Genomic DNA, 18,901 nt, shown 5'->3' with positions numbered 1-18,901 from the left:
CCCAGCTTGTCGAATGCTGTTTTGAAAAGGATGTCAGCTGAGCTCCCCTGATCTACTAGGGTTCTGTGAAGATGGGCATTGGCAAAGATCATAGTTATCACTACTGAATCATCATGTCCAGGAATGATTCCTTGCCCATCTTCTTTGGTAAATGAGATGGTTGGAAGGTCGGGAGCCTCGCCCCCGACCTGGTAGACTTCCTTCAAGTGCCTCTTGTGAGATGACTTTGTGAGGCCGCCTCCACCGAACCCTCCTGAGATCATATGTATATGTCTTTCCGGGGTCTGCGGTGGTGGAGCTCTTCGGTCCTTGTTGTCTCGCTTTCTTTTTCCATAATGGTCCGACCTTTTCATGAGATATCTATCGAGCCGACCTTCTCTGGCCAACTTTTCTATCACGTTTTTAAGGTCGTAACAATCATTCGTTGAGTGACCATATATTTTATGGTACTCATAGTAGTCACCACGACTCCCTCCCCCCCCCCTCCTTTTTTTTATGGGTCTAGGGGGTGGTAGCCTTTCAGTATGGCAGATTTTCCTGCATACATCATCTAAGAAAAATCTTAGAGGAGTATAGGAGTGATATCTCCTAGACCTTTCGGGGCCGACTTCCTCTTTTTTCTTGGGCTCTCTTTCTTTCTCTTTTGAGGAGTGAGAATGCCCAGGCCACCAACTCGGCTCTCGCAGTCTGGCATTTTCCTCCATGTTGATGTACTTCTCAGCTCTCTCTTGTACATCGCTCAGGGAGGTCGGGTGCCTTTTGGATATGGACTGGGAGAATGGACCTTCTCGAAGTCCATTTACTAGGCCCATAATTACCGCCTCCGTGGGTAGGTCTTGGATCTCCAGGAACACTTTGTTGAACCTTTCCATGTAGTCCCTTAAAGGTTCTCCAACCTCTTGTTTTACTCCTGAGAGGCTCGGTGCGTGCTTGACTTTGTTCTTCTGGATGGAGAACCGCATCAGGAACTTTCGCGAGAGGTCGTCGAAGCTAGCGACTGACCTTGGAGGAAGACTATCGAACCACTTCATCACTGCTTTCATCAGGGTGGTCGGGAAAGCCTTGCAGCGAGTAGCATCAGAAGCGTCGGCCAGGTACATCCGACTTTTAAAATTGCTTAAATGATGCTTCGGATCCGTGGTTCCATCGTAGAGGTCCATATCAGGGCTTTTAAAGTTCCTTGGAACTTTTGCCCTTATTATGTCCTTGCTAAATAGGTCTTCTCCTCCCAAGGGAGAATCTTCTCGGTCGCTACGGAAACTTTGACTCTTGAGAGTGGACTCCAACCTTAAGAGCTTTTCTTCTGGCTCTTTTCGTCGTTCTATCTCATTCCTCAAGTTTCTCTCTGCCTCTCGCTGCCGTTCCAGTTCTTGTTCCAACTGTTCCAAGCGCCCTTGGTGGCCGTGGAACAAACTCATGAAATCAACTGCATGAGGTTGTCCTTATTTTCCTGACTCGTGCCCTTTAGAAGAGTTTGCCTTTGGGTCTTTCAACCCAGAGGTACCCTCTCTATGCTGATTAGTCACCCCTTGGTGGACAGCTATATCTGCATCGTTGTTCCCAAGGTCCAAATTCTCTTGCTCGGAATCAGACGCTGTGTGGCTATCTTCGGGTGAATTGTCCGTCATTACTGGTTGATCTCTTGGGTCCCCGGCAACGGCGCCAATGTTACGATGGGTAACTGGAGATTAATGAGCTAGACTCGTCGGGTGGCCCAATCGTCTAGTGGAGGAAGCCTTCGAGCAGGTTCGTGCCTGGGAGCCTCCTTCCGACTTGTGTGTGAGAGAGAATGGGGGGTGGTACCTACAAAGACACTCCGATGCCTAAGTCAGCAAGGGTCTAAGCATGTTTAGAGAGTATTGGAACTTAGTGATACCTGAGGGGTGTCAGTGTATTTATAGTGGTGAACCAATAACTACCGTTGAAGTAGTTCCACCTTTATGGAGGATAACCGTCCCTTTATCTTAGGGAAGTTGAGATATAGCTCCTGGAAGTGGGTGAGAGATTTTGGGGGCAGTTACTTATTTGAATAAGTATTATCTGCCAGTTAATCTTCACTTCCGACTTCCTTAGAGCAAGTCGTAGTTAGAACCGACTTCTTGGGGGAAGGTCGGTGTAGAGTGAGGGTCAATCTTTTGGATTGGGCCTCTCATTTGGATTTGGGCCTTAATGTTGGGTCAAGGTATGAACAATTAGTAACCTAAATAATTGAGACATAAATCTATTATACAGCGAAAAATAACACATATAAAATTACTAAATTATACAATATTTTTTATTTTTTTAAATACATATCTTATATATAAATATAGTTCCTTAAAATTTTGGGGGCCAATGCCACTATTCATATTACTATAGGCACCAGTAGATTTGACGTATTAGTAAAAGATGAGGGATGAGAAGTTCATAGCCTGCAATGTAATGTGGACAATGTGGCAAATGGTGGTGCTATACCGGATCAATTGAAAAATCAAACTACAAAGGTATATGAGGGTGTAGCTACAACGTCTACAGGGCCAACAAAAATGGTAGACTATGGTGATCAGGCAGCGATAGTTGCTACGGAGGTGCGACGGAAGGAGGTTGAAGATGAGGGTAGATTCGTAAATTCAGAGTCGATTTTGAACGAGTGGAGTTATGACCATTCAAGCCACTATCAACAAAAACTGATACCGTATTAGCCAATTGATGGCAATAATGAATACTCGGCAGATTTGGGGGATGTGATTGTAGCAACGAGGTGGATTCAGAGGCTACCATTCCTTGGAGCTATATGGGTAACCATAATGGGCTGGGTAAGGTGCAAAAATATGCTACATATAATAAGGTGGGCTGGGCCAGCAGTGCTATTAACTATAGTAGGTGTGCAATGGGCCACGAGGGACCACGAACTGATCCTAATATGAAGGAGCACGTTGCTGAGATCTCTGTTGGGCAAGGTCTGCGTGGGCTGGGTCGGGTCAGCGAACACCAAATGGAAGGAACCGGGTCTGGCATTGATTCACGGCTGCCAGGGACTTCTTGTGCATTGGGGAGCGATGGTGATATGGCTTGCGTGGAAGTCCCTTGCGCTGGATGCAGGTAACACGGTCAATTGGAGGGTGGTGGCTCGCATCAGGAGCTCTGCTTGGTGGACGCTATCCGGATGCAGGGAGTCCGTGCAGCCTGCGGAGAGGCCCGACATGCGCATGGTGATGGAGGCAGAGTGCAGCGGCCATTAATTATCAACGAAGCCATTCTCCAGCCAGTTGATGGTGGGCAGTGGGTAACCGGAGCTGTCGGTGGCATGAAAGATGGAAGAGGGAGCCGAGCGGTGGTAGCGGGAGACCAAAATAGTAGAAAACAAGCACAAAGGGTTGATGGGCCTAAGATGAGGGATGAAGGGCTACTAGGGGTTGAGGCTGTAAATGAAGGTGTGGACACTGTACTAGATAACGATTCTAATTCTAGATGTCGCGGTGGAGATAAGGAAGAATCAGCTAATAAAGGTCTTGGATTAGGCTCCTTGGGGGACAGAAAGCTCTCGGATCAGTATGGTGGACAGGGTTTGGGTGACGGACAGGACCACTTGGGAAAAGAAGAGCATGACCATTATGACGACGGCAGAAACTCAGAGCATCCAGGACTGGAGGAGCAGATGATGGAAAATAAAATGACTTGGGAACTAGCCAAAGAATCAGGAGCCATGCTGTATAATGAGGAAGATGACATCATGGTTATTCTTCAAGAACAGAATGAGGAAATTGCAAAAAAGAAAAGACTGGCAAAACAGAAGGCTAAAGCAAGAAAGAGTAGGCCCAAAATTCACAAAAAGGTGTGTAATACAATTTTAAGATGATTTTGAGTTCTTGGAATGTTAGGGGGTTAAGGGGCGATGGGAAGTTGAGGATGGTGAAGGACTTAAAGAGAAAATATAAGTTGAATTTGTTAGGCCTGGTAGAGACTAAAAGACAAATAGTGACCAGATTTGATGTCTTAAAAATTTGGGGGAATGGTGCGGGATGGGAATATGTGGGGTCTGATGGTGCATCTGGTGGACTTTTGTTAGTATGGGATGATGGTTTCTTTAATATGAGAAATTTCTATAAAGGGGAGAGGTGGTTGTGCGTCGAAGGGATATTGTCAGAAAATAGTGTTAACTGTGCTTTCTTCTTGGTTTATGGTGCGCATTCAAGAGATGAAAAACTTGTTGTGCGGGAGGAATTGAGCTACATAGCCGGTTTGTATCAGGGTCCATGTTGCTTCTTGGGGGACTTTAATGAGATACTACAGGTGGAGGAAAGGCGAAGCAATGATAGGCTACCTCTATCGGCAAAAGACTTCAAGGATTGGATAAATGACATGGGCCTGGTGGACTTGCCGCTAACGGACCGTAGGTTTACATGGTTTAGAGGGCGATCTTGTAGCCGTATTGATAGAGCTCTGGTTAGCCTGGAATGGCTTGAGATGTTCCCTGAAACTCGTCTAAGAGGGGGGCCACGGGGCTTGTCAGATCATTGTCCTATTATAGTAGAAGATAAGAGGCCAAGGGACGGTCCGAGACCATTTCAAAGTCTAGATTCATGGTTCACGCATGAAGGGTTTCTGAGGATGGTCAAAAAGGAATGGAGGGGGCTAGGAGAGATGCAGCTCACTGAGAAATTGAAGGCATTGACGGGTCCATTGGGAAGATGGCATAGAGCTAATTTTGGGGACATGGACAAGAAAATTACGAAGTTTGAGGAAGAGATAAAAAAGTTAGATGACATGGTGAGCAATGGTGTTTATGATGGAACAGTGGAGGCAAGAAGAAAGGCATTAGTTGTATGCTGTGAGAAATGGTATGTGAGGAAAGAATTACATTGGAAGCAGATGTCAAGATCTATGCATGCGAGGGACATGGATAAAAATACAAGATACTTCCATAACCTAGCTTCTGCAAGAAGGAGGAATAATAGGATTGATGCATTGGTCATTAATGGACGTTTGATAAGGAATCAAGCTAGGATCAAGATAGCCATCAATGAGTTCTACAAAAACTTATATCACCAAGAGAGGTCTCCGTTGGTGGGTTTCAGAGATGGTCTGGTGGAAGTGATCAGTGAGGAGGATGCTAAGGCATTAGAGGTACTACCGACAGCCCAGGAGGTTAGAGAGGCAGTGTGGGATTGTGAATCATCCAAGGCTCCAGAAAGCGATGGATATAACATGAACTTCATAAAGAAGTGCTGGGATGAAATTGGCAATGAATTCACGGCAGCAATTTTGAATTTCTTCCAATGTTCAAAGCTACCGGCAGATTCTAATGTTACGTGGGTGGCGCTAGCCCCTAAGTTTACTGGTGCTAAGGAAATCAAGGACCTGTGACCTATTAGCATGGTGGGGTGTGTGTATAAGGTGATCTCGAAGTTGCTCGTAAGGAGAATGCAAGCAATTATGCTAGGGCTAGTAGGTGAGACACAGAGTGCTTTTGTCAAAGGCCGAAAGATTCATGATGGGGCCCTTATTGCGTGCGAAATTGTCCAATGGTTCAAGCTCAGGAAGAATGAAGCGGCAATTATAAAACTGGATTTCCAGAAAGCATATGATAGAGTTAAGTGGAGCTTTGTGGACCTTGTACTACAAAAGATGGGTTTTGAAAGAAGATAGAGGGGCTAGATAATGGAATGTGTCAGTACGTGTTCTATGTCAGTGCTGATTAACGGATCGCCTTCTAAGCCTTTCAAGATGGAAAGAGGGCTGCGACAAGGTGATCCTTTGTCCCCTTTCTTATTTGTACTTGTGGTTGACGTGCTACATAGGATGATTGGAGAGGCTATCAGGAACGGTCGTATATCTCCGTTATTGGTAGGGAGAGATCATATAGAGTTGTCACACCTTCAATTTGCAGATAATACGATACTGTTCTGCCCACCTGAGGAAGAGTCCATCAAGAATTACAGGAGGCTGCTTCATTGCTTTGAGTTGATGTTAGGTTTAAGCATTAATTTTGATAAATCTAGCTTGATTCTTATTAATTGTAACGAACAGTGGGTACAACGTATGTGTAGAGTACTGGGCTGTAAGGATGCCACTCTTCCAGTAAAATACCTGGGTATCCCACTTGGAGCTAACCCGAGGTTGGTTAAGACTTGGAAGCCAGTAATAGACAAAGTGGAGGAAAAGCTCAGCCTTTGGAAGGCCAAGGCCCTTAATAAGGCCGGCAAGTTGGTGCTTATCAAATCTATGTTGAATAGCCTCCCAGTTTATTATTTGAGCTTATATAAGATGCCCAGGACTGTTGCTGAGAAGTTGATTTCCTTGCAGAGAAGATTTCTTTGGAGTAAGGAGGACGGGAGGAACGGTATGGCTATGGTTAAGTGGGAAGTGGTACTGGCTCCTAAAAGGTTAGGCGGATTGGGAGTTGGAGATGCTGTGGTCCGCAACACAGCTCTTCTGTTTAAATGGTGGTGGCGCTTTTCGAAAGAGGAGTGTCCGTTGTGGAAGAAGGTGGTCTGCTCATGCAATAACCTGGATCCAAATGTGCCCCTAGCCAACCAAGAAATACCTGCTCGTGGGGGCCGTGGAGGGATATTGGTCAGTTACAGTTCACGAATCAAGAAGTGAGACAGATGATGATCACTGGGTTGTCTATGGAGGTGGGGGATGGGAGAGGTACTCGCTTTTGGGAAGATGTCTGGCTTGTTGGAGGTACGTTGAAAGATCGCTTTCCAAGACTCTTTTCTGTTTCAAACCAAAAGGGATCACTGATAGAGGATTGTGGGTTTTGGGATGGGTTAGAGTGGATATGGAACTTCCAATGGAGACGACAACTGTTCCAATGGGAGATAGATCTAGTGAACCAGCTACATGATGCTCTAAGGCTGGTCAGGCTTGCACATGACAGGGAGGATAGGATTGTGTGGAAATATGATAAACATGGAATTTATTCAACTAACTCCTTTGTGCAGGTAATGCAGGCGAAAATGGTCCCAGAGGATATCACAAGTTACAGTTTTACTAAAACTGTTTGGAAAGGTCTAGTCCCGCCACGAGTGGAGTTGTTTGTTTGGTTTGCTTTGACTGGTAGGATCAGTACAAAAGACAGACTGAGTCGGTTTGGGGCTATTAACCAACAAGATACCTTGTGTGTTTTATGTAACGAATGTATTGAGTCTGGTCACCACTTGTTTCTTGGCTGTAATCTTGCTTGGCAAGTTTGGTGTGCATGGTTATCATATGTTGGTAGACAAATGGTCTTGCCCAGGTACGTTGAAGGAGCATTTCTTAAGCTGGACAGAGATATCACAACAGAAGGTGGAGTGCAAGAAATTGATGGTATGTTTTTGTGCGATCACCTAGAACTTATGGCTGGAAAGGAACAGGAGGATCTTCCAAAACAAAAGAAAAGGAGTTGAGGAGATTATCAACATGTCTTTTCTGAGCTATAAGGAGTGGTTGGGTGTGGATCCCTTTTGTTGTTGATGGCAATGCCGGAGATAACAAAAGGATATATGTTATTGTAGGTTACAGAGTTTGTCTCTTTGTCTTACAGTTGGATTTTCTATGCTCCACTTTATGTGTTGAGCTCCTCTTTCAAAAAAAAAATGTCACTGTTCATTCTTTATAGATCTATTTCTATTAACAATAGATCTTTAAATGAAATTTAGATCTACAACAGATTAATTATTGACCGATTGAATTAAAAGATATGATTAATAAAAAAAATGACAAGAAAAAGATAAATTTTTTTTTCCAATTAACTGAGACGCACTATATAATGGGAGTTCCTCTTAAATACAGCACACTAATCCTAATTCTAATATCTCTCTAACTTTTTTTATTTGAGCGAGTGGTCGAAGTATTTTTGTAGGTATCACCACACTATTTTTGGTTGGAGACAATCTTTTCTCAGACACGCGGGGAACTCATCTCCTTCAAACTTCATCACCCACTCAGGTATAAGCCGTACACACTTATTGTTGTTTTTATAAGAAAAAACAGAAAATAGAATACTAGTTTAATCCAGAAATCTGTATTCATTGATAACTATTAGTTAGTACTATTTGTGATGTTTCCTTACTTATGCATGGTTGTGGGAATACGCGTCTATCTCTTTAGAAATATAGGATTGGGATTTGGGTGATATCTCTTTTTATTCTCAGCGAAAATTAAAAATTAATATACATCAAAACCTTCATTGATTAAAAGAAAAATTACAATTGCTATACTTGATAGAGGGATTTGAATTTTTCATATGACTGAGTCAAAATTCGAATCAATTTAATCAAATAATTAATCAATACTCATAATAATACCGTTGAATTTTATGTGGAGATTGATTCGAAGCTCAAATAAGTTATTATACATATTTTTTAGTGGGCGTGGCCGCGTGGGGGAGGGGGTTTTGAGTTTTTAGTCTCTTAGATTATTTTCCTTGGTTTAATTGTATATTCCACCAATATTTTTTAAAAGTAACTATTATGTGATTTTATTTTTAAAAAAAATAAGATATAGTTGAATCCAGAGGAAGAAACGCAAATGAATAACAAAAAATAAGGAACAAAGGCAGGGTGTGGGATCCCCACCACTTGTATCAATCCTCATTCCTCGGTAGAGCAACTGCCATTGATGCCAAAATTCAAAGTGCTGTTTGCCATCTCCACTTTAATTTCGATCCAATGGAATAATATACGGATATGGCTATCGCTTTAGACTTTTTAATCTCATGTATGTCCACACACACACTGCTGATATTTGTAGCTTTCTTTCCCTAATGTGATGGTTAAAAAAGACGCAGTTTGAAGGAGTCAAATACCATATTTACTATACACACATTTTAATAGAGAGTATAATTCAGGCAACGAAAGAAGTAAATCAATCAGACGTAGTACCTCGTAATTTTAATAAAATTTGAAATTATTTTATCTATGCATATTTACATATACAAAAAAGGACCTGATTCGATAATATCCCTTCTTAATATTTCTGAATTAAAGTAAAAAAGTTGGGTTCCACAAATATATACAGATAATAAAATAATAATTACTTACTAATTAGTTTTTATTTATTTAAATTTAATCTATTATAAGATTAAAAAACCAGTAATTTAATGATAATATCATTGTTCCTGTTATGAGGTAAACATTTATTAAGAAAATGATATTTTTATTATTCTTGTGTGTATTTATTTTGTATATATTTGTTATGATATAAAAAATAAAATTTTATCTTCTTTATCTGGATTTGTTTATGGGATTTTTTTAAATAAATAAAATAAATATTTGTTTATCAATATAGATCATTTATAGCGTTTTTTTACGAATTTTTATTATATTACTTATCTCGAAATAAAACTGTGTATATTTTTTCGTTTACACTGTAAACGAGATAAGACATGTGACGAAGTTCACGTATTATGTTTGCATACGTGTTATGACACTTAACATATCTCGTGTACAACATAAATGAGATATGCACATTCTTATTTCTTTTATACTATAAATGAGAAAAGGCTGAGACATACCTATATAAGTAACTAGTTCATAGTGCCTGAATTGGCACTTTCCTTTCCTCTTAACCTTCATTTCTCCTTTTGTCGAACGTTTTCTTGATATTTTTGGCGTACTCGGATATTATGATGCGCGCAAATGCATGGAAGATAATATCAACTACCTGCATGCGACTTGACACATCACGGAAGTGATCGACTTTCAGGTTAGTGTTGTTGGTTTTATCTTTTAAATAAATAAGCTTATGATTATAGTTAGGGTCCTTTTATAGATTTAGTGTTGTTATAAATGAGTAGAATAGATTATATTATGGTAACATGGAAGGAATTTTTTATTTAAATAAAATAAAAAAAGTTTAATTTACTGAAATAAATAATTTTAAAAATTATTACGAAAATACGTAGGATGGCTTATCTCGTTTACCGCGTAAACGAGATACAGTAAGATAAATTTTCAATAGCTACAAAAGGATGTGTAACTCTTGGCATTCTTCACAAGCATTTCATATCTTCTTCTCCTCCTTTTTTTTCCAAAAAATAGGAAAAATTTTCCAATAATAGTGGATATGTAGTTGTCTGTGTGTATCACAATTGTCGTATGATAAATAGTGACAATGCGGGTGATATTTAAGTGTGAGAATCCATTACTGTTGTGCCTCATAGTGGTGAATCATCGTCGCCGGGTGGGATGTCCCCGTGCTCCTCATGTTTCTCGAACTCTACCTCCCCTTTAGATTCCACGTCCAACCGCGCCCAACGAGGCCTGACCCTTTTCCTCCCAGTCCCTGCACCTACTCCGCGCTCTCTGACACCCCTCTCCCTCCTAACAGGCCGTCGGGTGTCCTTCCAAACCTCCTTGGCATGCCAACGCCGATCAGGGACGTCCTTGGGAAGGTGAAGAACGTCCCTCGACTGGCTGACAATAGGCTGGACGTCAACAGGTAAATCAAATAGCCTGTGATCATCGAGTACGTCCTGGCCCGAGAGGTTTCTAACCCAGTAACAATCCCAATACTCCTGGGTCGGCCTGTAGTCGAAGCAAGGCTGAATAAAGATCCTGCGGCCCTCTGCAAATCGTGCCTTCCAGCCGTCATACCAGTCAACAAGTATGTCAGACTCCTAGACATCCTCGCCTTGTCCTGTGGATGTCAGAAACCTGTCGACGTTCACCGGAGTCCCTGGAACTAGGGGTGGCAAGCGGGGAAGCCCACCCTGCCCCGCCTAGTGAGGCGGTCCCAAAATCCCAGCCCGCCCCGTCTAACGGCGGGCTGGTGGGCCGGTGGGCTAAGCCCGCCAAATATCCTCTTTTTTTTTTTTACTTTTAACTATTAAATAATATATATAAAGGCATAAAAATATCTCTTTTATTTTTTACTTTTAACTATTATAATTTTTAAAAGTATAAACAAATTATAATTTTTATATTCACAAACATTAAAGTCTTTATGATTATAAATATCTAATAAACATAATTATAAACCAAGTTTTCATCCAAAACATAATTATAAATATTGTTCCCAAAACAAAATAAATATAATCCAAAATATAATTATAAATATTGTCTCTAAAACAAAATAAACATAATCTAAAACACTCAATTTTCATCTTCATTCTCTTGTAAGTTGGGTTGGGAGAAGTTGGGTTTTGGCAAAAAAAAATTGTAAAACTACCCCTTGCCAAAAAATATTAAGCCCGGCGGGGAAGCCTGCCCCACCCCGCCAAAGCTCGCGGTTTAAGCGATGCGGGTTAGGTGGGCTTTTGCTATTTGGCGGTCTCAATTTTCTAGCCCAACCCGCCTTTTTTGGCAGGTTATGCGGGCCGACCCAGCGGATTTAGACCCGTTTGCCACCCCTACCTGGAACTAACTGCTCTCCATTGAACTGGCGCTTTACCCGGTCAACCTGGTGAAACTCGACGATGTTGAAGCAGATGAGGGGGACAACGGACATCCATGTCCCCCATTCTGCCTCCTCGATAAACCATGGCGGGCACATAGCCTGCAAGGCAGGGTCATCGTACGTGTCCAGACAAACTGAAATGACTGTTGTGGAACGTGTGGGTCTCTAGACGCCATCGCTCCACGACTGTCGTGATCAGGGAGTTGTTGAAGATGAAGTCCCTGAGAGGCACCGTGTCGCTGAACCCAGCCTCCCTCAGATACGAGACGATGGTATTAGGTGGTCGAAGCGCGTGACTCACTCGCCAGAGTAGAACTAGGCGAGGCCTCTGACAAAAGATAAAAATATCACAATTATTAAAAATTTGTATTGGTCCATCGATATATCAAACAGACTTAACTATTGTATACATTTGTTTAACATAAATTTATACGTATGTACTAAATTTATGTCAATACAACTTTTTACGTTGACATGGACTTACTTAACTAATAGATATTTTCTCAATACGTTAAGTAAAATAAAAATATTCGGTAAAGTAATTAATAATCTAATTATCAAACTTTAACTTAATAATCTAATTACAGTAAATAAAATATTTTTTAATTTATTTAAATACAAAATTCAAGTAATTGACAATCTAATTATCAACCTTTAATTTAATAATCTAATTATCAAACTTGGATAGTTAATAACTAAGTTAACAAATTAAAAGACATGTACCGAATAAACAAACTTCAACGGTTGAAAAATATCTACCCCAACATTTAATATCCAAATTAATAATTATGTAGTTAACAACTTAATTATAGAAAAATGATAACCACATTCCTAGAATTATTCTCTATTAGGCCCCTGTTGCTAACATTACAAATTGTATTTTAGTTCTTGACAAGTATCCTAACCATGGCTATACATATATAGGATAACATAAATGTCAAGATAATAAAACTAACCGCAAAGTCGGCTGCTCGGGCGTACTGCCATGTGGCATTCAGCCTATTGATGTCCGGATCACGAGCATCCACGCGGACCATTTTCGTCTTACTCGATAATATAGTCAGAAAATGATAGAAGAGAGAAGAAAATGGAGGAAAAGTTTAAAATGGGACCTAGATCAAGGCTGTAAACGATATCTATATATAGGCGTGACTCAATCTTATCTCGTTTATAGTGTAAATGAGATAAGTTTATATGTATCTCGTTTACACTGTAAACGAGATATACACGTGTCACGCGCACTGTCTTATCTCATTTACACTATAAATGAGATAAGTCATCCTACATATTTTCGTAATAATTTTTAAAATTATTTATTTCAGTAAATTAAATATTTTTAATTTATTTAAATAAAAAATCCCAAAAATAGATTAGTTGGCATGTTATTAACATTTATTAGGTGTGAAATGTATTGTTAATAAAAGTTAATTAATTAATTTAATTTAATTTACTTATTACTGTTTATTACATATTCTTATTTGTTGAAATCGAATTTTGTGTTTTTAATTTTAATGTTGAATATGCTAGAAAACTTATTTTATTGGATATTTATTGCAATGATGTTTGATAAATGTTTTAAATGTTTAATTTTTAAGGTTAATTATTCTGAAATGTGAAATAATTGTTTATCATTACTTTTTATCTTTTTATTTTGAAATAAAAATTTTTACAATTGAAATAGATTTATTATTGAAATATTTTTTTCTTTTAACAGAGGCAATACCTACTAGTCCCTAGGTGAGTAAGCCACACTCTTGCACCACCAGACGTCATTCTCCCTAGCTTAAGGGAGGCTAATTTTGGTAACACAGTGCAGTTCATGGACTTTGTCTTTGATAACTCATTGATTACTGCATTTGTAAAGCGTTGGTGTCTAGAGACCCACACTTTCCACCTGCATTGGGGTGAGTACACCATTACCCTACAGAACGTTGCGTACCACCTTAGCTTATGCACTGATAGAAAGCCAGTGGGTGAATGCTTGCGTGATTTTCACTCACGTATATCTGTGCAATGGCCTTTTGCTTCACCATCCAAACTTTTCTGTGTAAGGGCCTAAAGTGATAGCTTTGCCTAACTGCACCCTGTAGAACAGGGATACTGACTGATGGGTTGGACTATATGAGGGACAAAATGACACTACAAATGAGGTTGTTGTCCAACGGATAATCTTGAGACATGGTGGGAACTAAACAGGTGTGCACACCTCTAAATTTAAGCACCTCCCTAACAAAATAAAATATATACGGTAGGCATTTATAACAAAAGTAGTCATGATAAATAAGAATATATACCACAATTAAACTTGACTTCACCAATATCCGAGATTCTATTCCTAACTCAATAATTACTTATATTTCTGACTTTAGATGGGTGTATATATATGGGCATTAAAAAATCCGAATTAGGTTTCATATAGTTGGAATTTTAGAGTTTTTGTCAAATTGTATAAGATTATGTTAAATTAATAACATTATTAGCTTATATATATATATATATATATATATATATATATATATATATATATATATATATATATATTATCATTGCCTTATTTCTAGGGTTGTAGAGTTGTTGGGTATCAACAATGATTTAGTAATATAGAGTTGTTTTTGATTCATTGACACCAAATTGTAAGTAGGTTTTATATTTATAATTATTTTGAATATACTCTATAATTATTTCTATCTACATTTATGAACTTAATATTTGAAGAATATGATTTGATTATAATAATTGGCTTATTTTAATTGAATAATTACCTTATAAAAATTATATTTTTAGAAAATACACACATGAGACTATATATAATTTATTTTATGAAAATTTTGTAGCAGTAAAATATTTAATTTTATCAAACTATACGCACATTTTGAAAAATTTAAAATATTTTTGGTTTATATATTTTTTTATATGTTGTAAATTGATGAATTGTGTTAAAAAAATTTTATGATTTGAAATAAAATTATTCGAAACATTATTGATTTGATTTGGTTTAATGATCCGTGTTTGAAGAATTAAATAGTTTGTCTTACTTGAAATTAATATGACTTGAATTGGTTTGAAAGACTCAAACTAAAATATTATAGCTAATGGCGATTATGACGTTAATTTAGATGCATCTGACTCAGACCTCAGTTAGTAAGAATGTTGCTAACCTAACGTATAGACTACACATTAAATCTATTATAGCGTATGGATACATAAGAGAAAATGACTACTGTTAGAGGTAAAGCCGCCTATGTGTGTATTATTTGATTTGATTTGACTTTTAGATTGAATATTCCCTTACTTCATTCTATGATTTATAATATATTTTAAATAAAAATATACTTTTGATAATATTATTTATATGATCTCATTTGGGTTATAGATATGCTATTTATTCATTGAGTTACAAAATTTACTCTATCAATTTCTTATGTTTTTCAGTCACATGTATTAATATTAGTACTGTCTCCCAATTTTCTTAGCAAGCAATTTTAAAGATAGTGATCCCTTTTGTCAAATTCGTAGATATTTGTGTTTCATATTTCACAAATAGAGTTGTTCTGTCATATTAAACTATTTTGTATTGTCAAATAATGTATAACTTATTTTTCTTAAACTACTTTTCATACTTCTAAGGTTATTAAAAACAGTTACAATTTTATTGTTTAATTTGAATACGGACTTGTCGGGCTTGCTTAGGAACAATTTTCTTGAGCGCTGGTCATGACTCTTTTTGGGTCGGGACAACTCAGCACTTCTATAGATATTATAATTCTTCACACCTTGCAATATTGTCTCTCTACTTTTGAATCTGTGACCAATCCTAAACTCTACACTACTGTTTATGATGTAATTGTTCTCACCCATATTGGAAAATAGAGTTTTCTCGTGCATCGCATCCAGATCCAATGCATAATAGTGACTGGGTACAACTGATAAGGCTGAAATTGGTTGCGGGACAGAAAGAAGATACCGAACTAATGCGTCCACCAGAGTCTCCAGCACAAATTCCTCCTCATCATCATCCTCAGAAGAACCACTATCGTTACTATCGGCAATATACTCCTCATCAGACTCCTCACCGTCCACATCCATGTCTACCACTGGATTAGCACAGTGCAACGGTGGTGGTGCAAGAGATGGTTCATCCTAAACAAAATTCGAATAGCTAGATCAATCGCCACTAACATTACCAACCTCCGCAGAAACCTCCATCACTTGTTCCGCTATGATTCTCCCGTAGATGTCAAACATGAGGCGCACATGCTCATTGCCATGAAGTCAAAATAGACAAAACTGAAAAATCTCATTTTCTATTAGTACTAGCAACCTATACCCAACTCTTCCAACCTCTTTGATCCCGCTAGCACCGATGTTCCTCAATATTAGATTCTTTAGTTCAAACAAAGAATTTACTCTCTGAGTGCACAACAGAATAGGATTATCACACTCAAATATTACCCTAGTGTTATTGTTTCTCATATGACAATTGCGATACACACAACCACATATTCACTACCACTAGGCATTTTTTCTTAAATTTGGAAGAAAAACGGAGGAAAAGAAGAAGTAAAATATTTGTGGAGAATACAAATAGTTGCATATCCTTTTATAGCTGCTCAACATTTGGCGTACTGTATCTCGTTTATAATGAAAACGTCATAACTTTGCATTTATCTCGTTTATAATGTAAACAAAATAAGATTGTGCATATCTCATTTATAGTATAAACGAGATACGTGTTGATCATTATCCCCCACGTATCTCGCGTGCAAACGTGATACATGGATTTCGTCAGGTATCTTATCTCGTTTACACTGTAAATAAAATAAGTAATAGAATAGAAATTCGTAAAAACGCTATAACTTACCTAGATTGATAAATAAAATATTTATTTTTTTATTTAAAAAATTTCTTGTTTAACTTTTTATGAAAAGAGTTTTTTTAAGTTTTTTTTTTAAAATTATTTTTAGATATTTTATGTAAAAATATTTTTTATCTAATAATTATATTTGGGTATAACATAAAAGTATTTATTTATTTATTTATTATATTAAAAATATCTTTTTTTTTGTAAATTTTTTAAAAAAGAGATAAATTATATCTTTTTAGAAAAAATATTTTTTATTTGTTTATTTTGTATTTTATTACTAAAATTGTCAATTATACTAAAAAATAAAAAATATTTGCTTAAAAATATATTTTTCATATTTTAATGACATCCAAACAAGTTTTTTATGAGTTACTTTTAATAAAAATAAAATAAAATATATACATAAAATTAGATTTGGTGGAAGTTTATATAAAGGAAGGAAAGGAAAGGGAGATGTTAGTTGTAGATTGTAGTTAGAGGCACAATAAATGCAAGCACGTTGTGATCAACACATCTAACTGGAATCTAAGGACAATGCAATTAACACTTGCACCTGCATCTGCCTCAAGAGAAACCCAATCACAAAGGGCAAAACAGAGAAAACATGTCAAAAATACAGAAATGAGAGCATCAGCAGCACGTGTGGTGCGAATCCTATCTCCCAATAAAGTCCCCCCTCTTCTTGCTCTTATCTCCCTTCCCCTATCTATCTATCTATCAATCTTGTTCTTGTTCTCACGTTCTCAGATTTAGAGTACCTTCTTTCTTTCCGTCTCTCTACCAAGTGAAGATGATGAATAGCTGCAGGTACCAACAGAGCTACGAGGACATGACTATGGGAATGGGAGGATCACTGCTTTGCCCTAAACCTCGTCGATTGCCTCTCTTCACCTGCCCCTCCCCCACCAGGTATAGTATCTCTATCTCCCTACCCTAAGATTAAACTAAATCAGTTGCTTTTCATTTTCTAAATTCTAACCGTCGCCTCAAATATTTCAGCTACCATTCACCTGCTCGAGCTGACCTTCTGGACATCATCCTCCCCAAGGTTAGCTTATTTCCTGCCTCAATCTTGAGATTCTGTGTTTCATTTATATGGTGAAATAAAGAGAGGATTTCTTGATAGATCCACTAAATCAATCTTTAATCTGGTCATAGATTTTCCTATGTAGTGTTGTTCCTTCTGATACCAAATATCTCTTCTTCCAGGGAGGCTGCTACCCAGAAAGAACCGGGGATCTGGTGGAAGTGGCGGCGGCGTCGCCACCGTTTTTCTGCGGATCTCCACCAAGCAGGGCCTCGAACCCTGTAATACAGGATGAACAATTTGGTAATAATGGGAATTTTAGTCCATTTACCATGCCATCCTCTTCTCCATCATCTTCATCGGCGCCGAGAAGCTGTGGTCCCATGAAATTTGGCCACGCGCCGGCTGCCGTCAGGATTGTAGGTTTTGAGTCTCTTAGCAGAGATAGGAGCAACTGCAGCATCTCTGCGGTAGCGTAAACCATTTTTGAAAGGTAAAGAACAAAAAAGGAGAAAAAGGGTGATTCCAATAGTCTAATAACCAGGAAGCAGAGAAAAGGTAGAGGATTTTAAATCAACCAAGTTGAAATTAGCAGAGGAGATTCTTTTTGTTTGTTTTTTTGGAAAGAGGAGCTAATCTTTATTCAGTGTTGTTTAGTGTGAATTACATGTATATATTGGTCCATGAAAGTTTCTGTTTATTAGTAATGTCTTGTATAAATGTGAAAAGGAGGATTTTCATCTTCCTTGGATGAATAAGAAGAGGTCAATGCAGAGAGAAGAAGAAAAAGGGAAGCAAAATCCTTGTTCTTGTTCTTCTTGTTTCTTTTTCTCCCTTGTTAGGCTTTATGGAGACTCTGTAATTGGGCTGTGTCTGCGAGTCACGTCCTCCTACTTTTGTAATTGTAATTTGGAGGAAATTGAGAATTAATCTTTGAAATTTGTGTGTATATTATTATGCTTTTTGATTGTTTGGGAAAGTGTTGCCTGTTTGATATGATGACCTAACCTTAAAGAGTTGAGTTGTGTATACAAAGTAATCTACCACTGAAAAAGGTAAGAGCGCATATGATGGTCAGATTTTAGGGGGATTTGTCTTGTATTATAATGTAATGGATTTTCTGGAATGAGAGACAGGGGTAGGACGAGCCAGCTAGTGGGAATGTAATGTGCATGTGAGTATGTCGCAAACACAAGCAAAGCGTTTAGGGCAACCGACAACAAGTGTGTATATTTTTGTTTTGATGGTTAGTGGTTGAGACATCATGAATTTAAATTAGGGCCCTCGTGACCTCAGTTTTGTTCATTAATTTGCAACTTGGAAGCTTATAATAATAATAAAATCCCTGAAATAAAGGACTCCAAACCCAGCTGGGATTCGCAAGATGGCAAAATTGTCAATTCAATAAACAAAACCAAAAAAAACACACACAAAAACGAAACGAAAAGTATTGTAATTTGCTTGTCCAAGCATCTCAATTTTTTTATTTTCTTTTAAGAAATGAGTGTACGATTCAAGAGTGTAGTTATTGAAACGCCAATAATTGCGCTGTAGGACTCTCAAAGGATCAATGTGTTTTGCAAAATTGTAAGAGAAGAGGTTTTCTCCAAGATCAAGGGTGAGCAGGTTGAGAATCGAACTTG

At 38.2% G+C, this 18,901-nt stretch overlaps 3 protein-coding genes across 5 annotated transcripts; 2 read left to right on the top strand and 1 right to left on the bottom strand.

Moving 5' to 3' along the window:
* Positions 1-493: 493 nt before the first annotated feature.
* Positions 494-1,100, bottom strand: LOC140177571 (uncharacterized). The gene is made up of 2 exons (XM_072210698.1): positions 674-1,100; positions 494-537 (listed from the first exon to the last, which is right to left on the bottom strand). Exons 1-2 carry the CDS (start codon positions 1,098-1,100, stop codon positions 494-496), a joined length of 471 nt encoding a protein of 156 aa, XP_072066799.1.
* A 2,734-nt stretch (positions 1,101-3,834) lies between these two features.
* LOC112733669 (uncharacterized) lies at positions 3,835-5,346 on the top strand. The gene has a single exon (XM_025782708.1). The coding sequence runs from the start codon at positions 3,835-3,837 to the stop codon at positions 5,344-5,346; it is 1,512 nt and encodes a 503-aa protein (XP_025638493.1).
* A 2,416-nt stretch (positions 5,347-7,762) lies between these two features.
* On the top strand, positions 7,763-18,197 carry LOC112738148 (uncharacterized). Of its 3 annotated transcripts, none has more exons than XM_072211797.1 (4): positions 7,763-7,917; positions 17,039-17,140; positions 17,231-17,279; positions 17,441-18,197. In XM_072211797.1, exons 2-4 carry the CDS (start codon positions 17,061-17,063, stop codon positions 17,735-17,737), a joined length of 426 nt encoding a protein of 141 aa, XP_072067898.1. In that variant the 5' UTR covers positions 7,763-7,917; positions 17,039-17,060; the 3' UTR covers positions 17,738-18,197. The 3 variants fall into 3 exon arrangements, with proteins under 3 accessions (XP_072067898.1, XP_072067897.1, XP_025644249.1); XM_072211796.1 differs by lacking the exon at positions 7,763-7,917 and adding an exon at positions 16,657-16,876; XM_025788464.2 differs by lacking the exon at positions 7,763-7,917 and having other exon boundaries at positions 16,883-17,140.
* The last annotated feature ends 704 nt before the right edge of the window (positions 18,198-18,901 follow it).

The sequence above is a fragment of the Arachis hypogaea genome, chromosome 13 (genome assembly GCF_003086295.3).
Source record: "Arachis hypogaea cultivar Tifrunner chromosome 13, arahy.Tifrunner.gnm2.J5K5, whole genome shotgun sequence".
Classification (NCBI taxonomy): Eukaryota; Viridiplantae; Streptophyta; class Magnoliopsida; order Fabales; family Fabaceae; genus Arachis; species Arachis hypogaea.
The sequence above is the reverse complement of the archived record's forward strand: the minus strand, read 5'-3'. Positions and strand labels throughout refer to the sequence as shown.

What these genes read in the sequence shown, in the direction of transcription:
- LOC112738148 (XM_025788464.2), top strand. Translation starts at nt 17,022, where the DNA reads ATGATGAATAGCTGCAGGTACCAACAGAGCTACGAGGACATGACTATG. An exon ending in ACCTGCCCCTCCCCCACCAG is followed by an intron (nt 17,141 to 17,230) that starts GTATAGTATCTC and finishes CAAATATTTCAG; the next exon opens with CTACCATTCACCTGCTCGAG. An exon ending in TGGACATCATCCTCCCCAAG is followed by an intron (nt 17,280 to 17,440) that starts GTTAGCTTATTT and finishes CTCTTCTTCCAG; the next exon opens with GGAGGCTGCTACCCAGAAAG.
- LOC112733669 (XM_025782708.1), top strand. Translation starts at nt 3,835, where the DNA reads ATGATTTTGAGTTCTTGGAATGTTAGGGGGTTAAGGGGCGATGGGAAG.
- LOC140177571 (XM_072210698.1), bottom strand. Translation starts at nt 1,100, where the DNA reads ATGTACCTGGCCGACGCTTCTGATGCTACTCGCTGCAAGGCTTTCCCG. An exon ending in TGCCAGACTGCGAGAGCCGA is followed by an intron (nt 538 to 673) that starts GTTGGTGGCCTG and finishes TGATGTATGCAG; the next exon opens with GAAAATCTGCCATACTGAAA.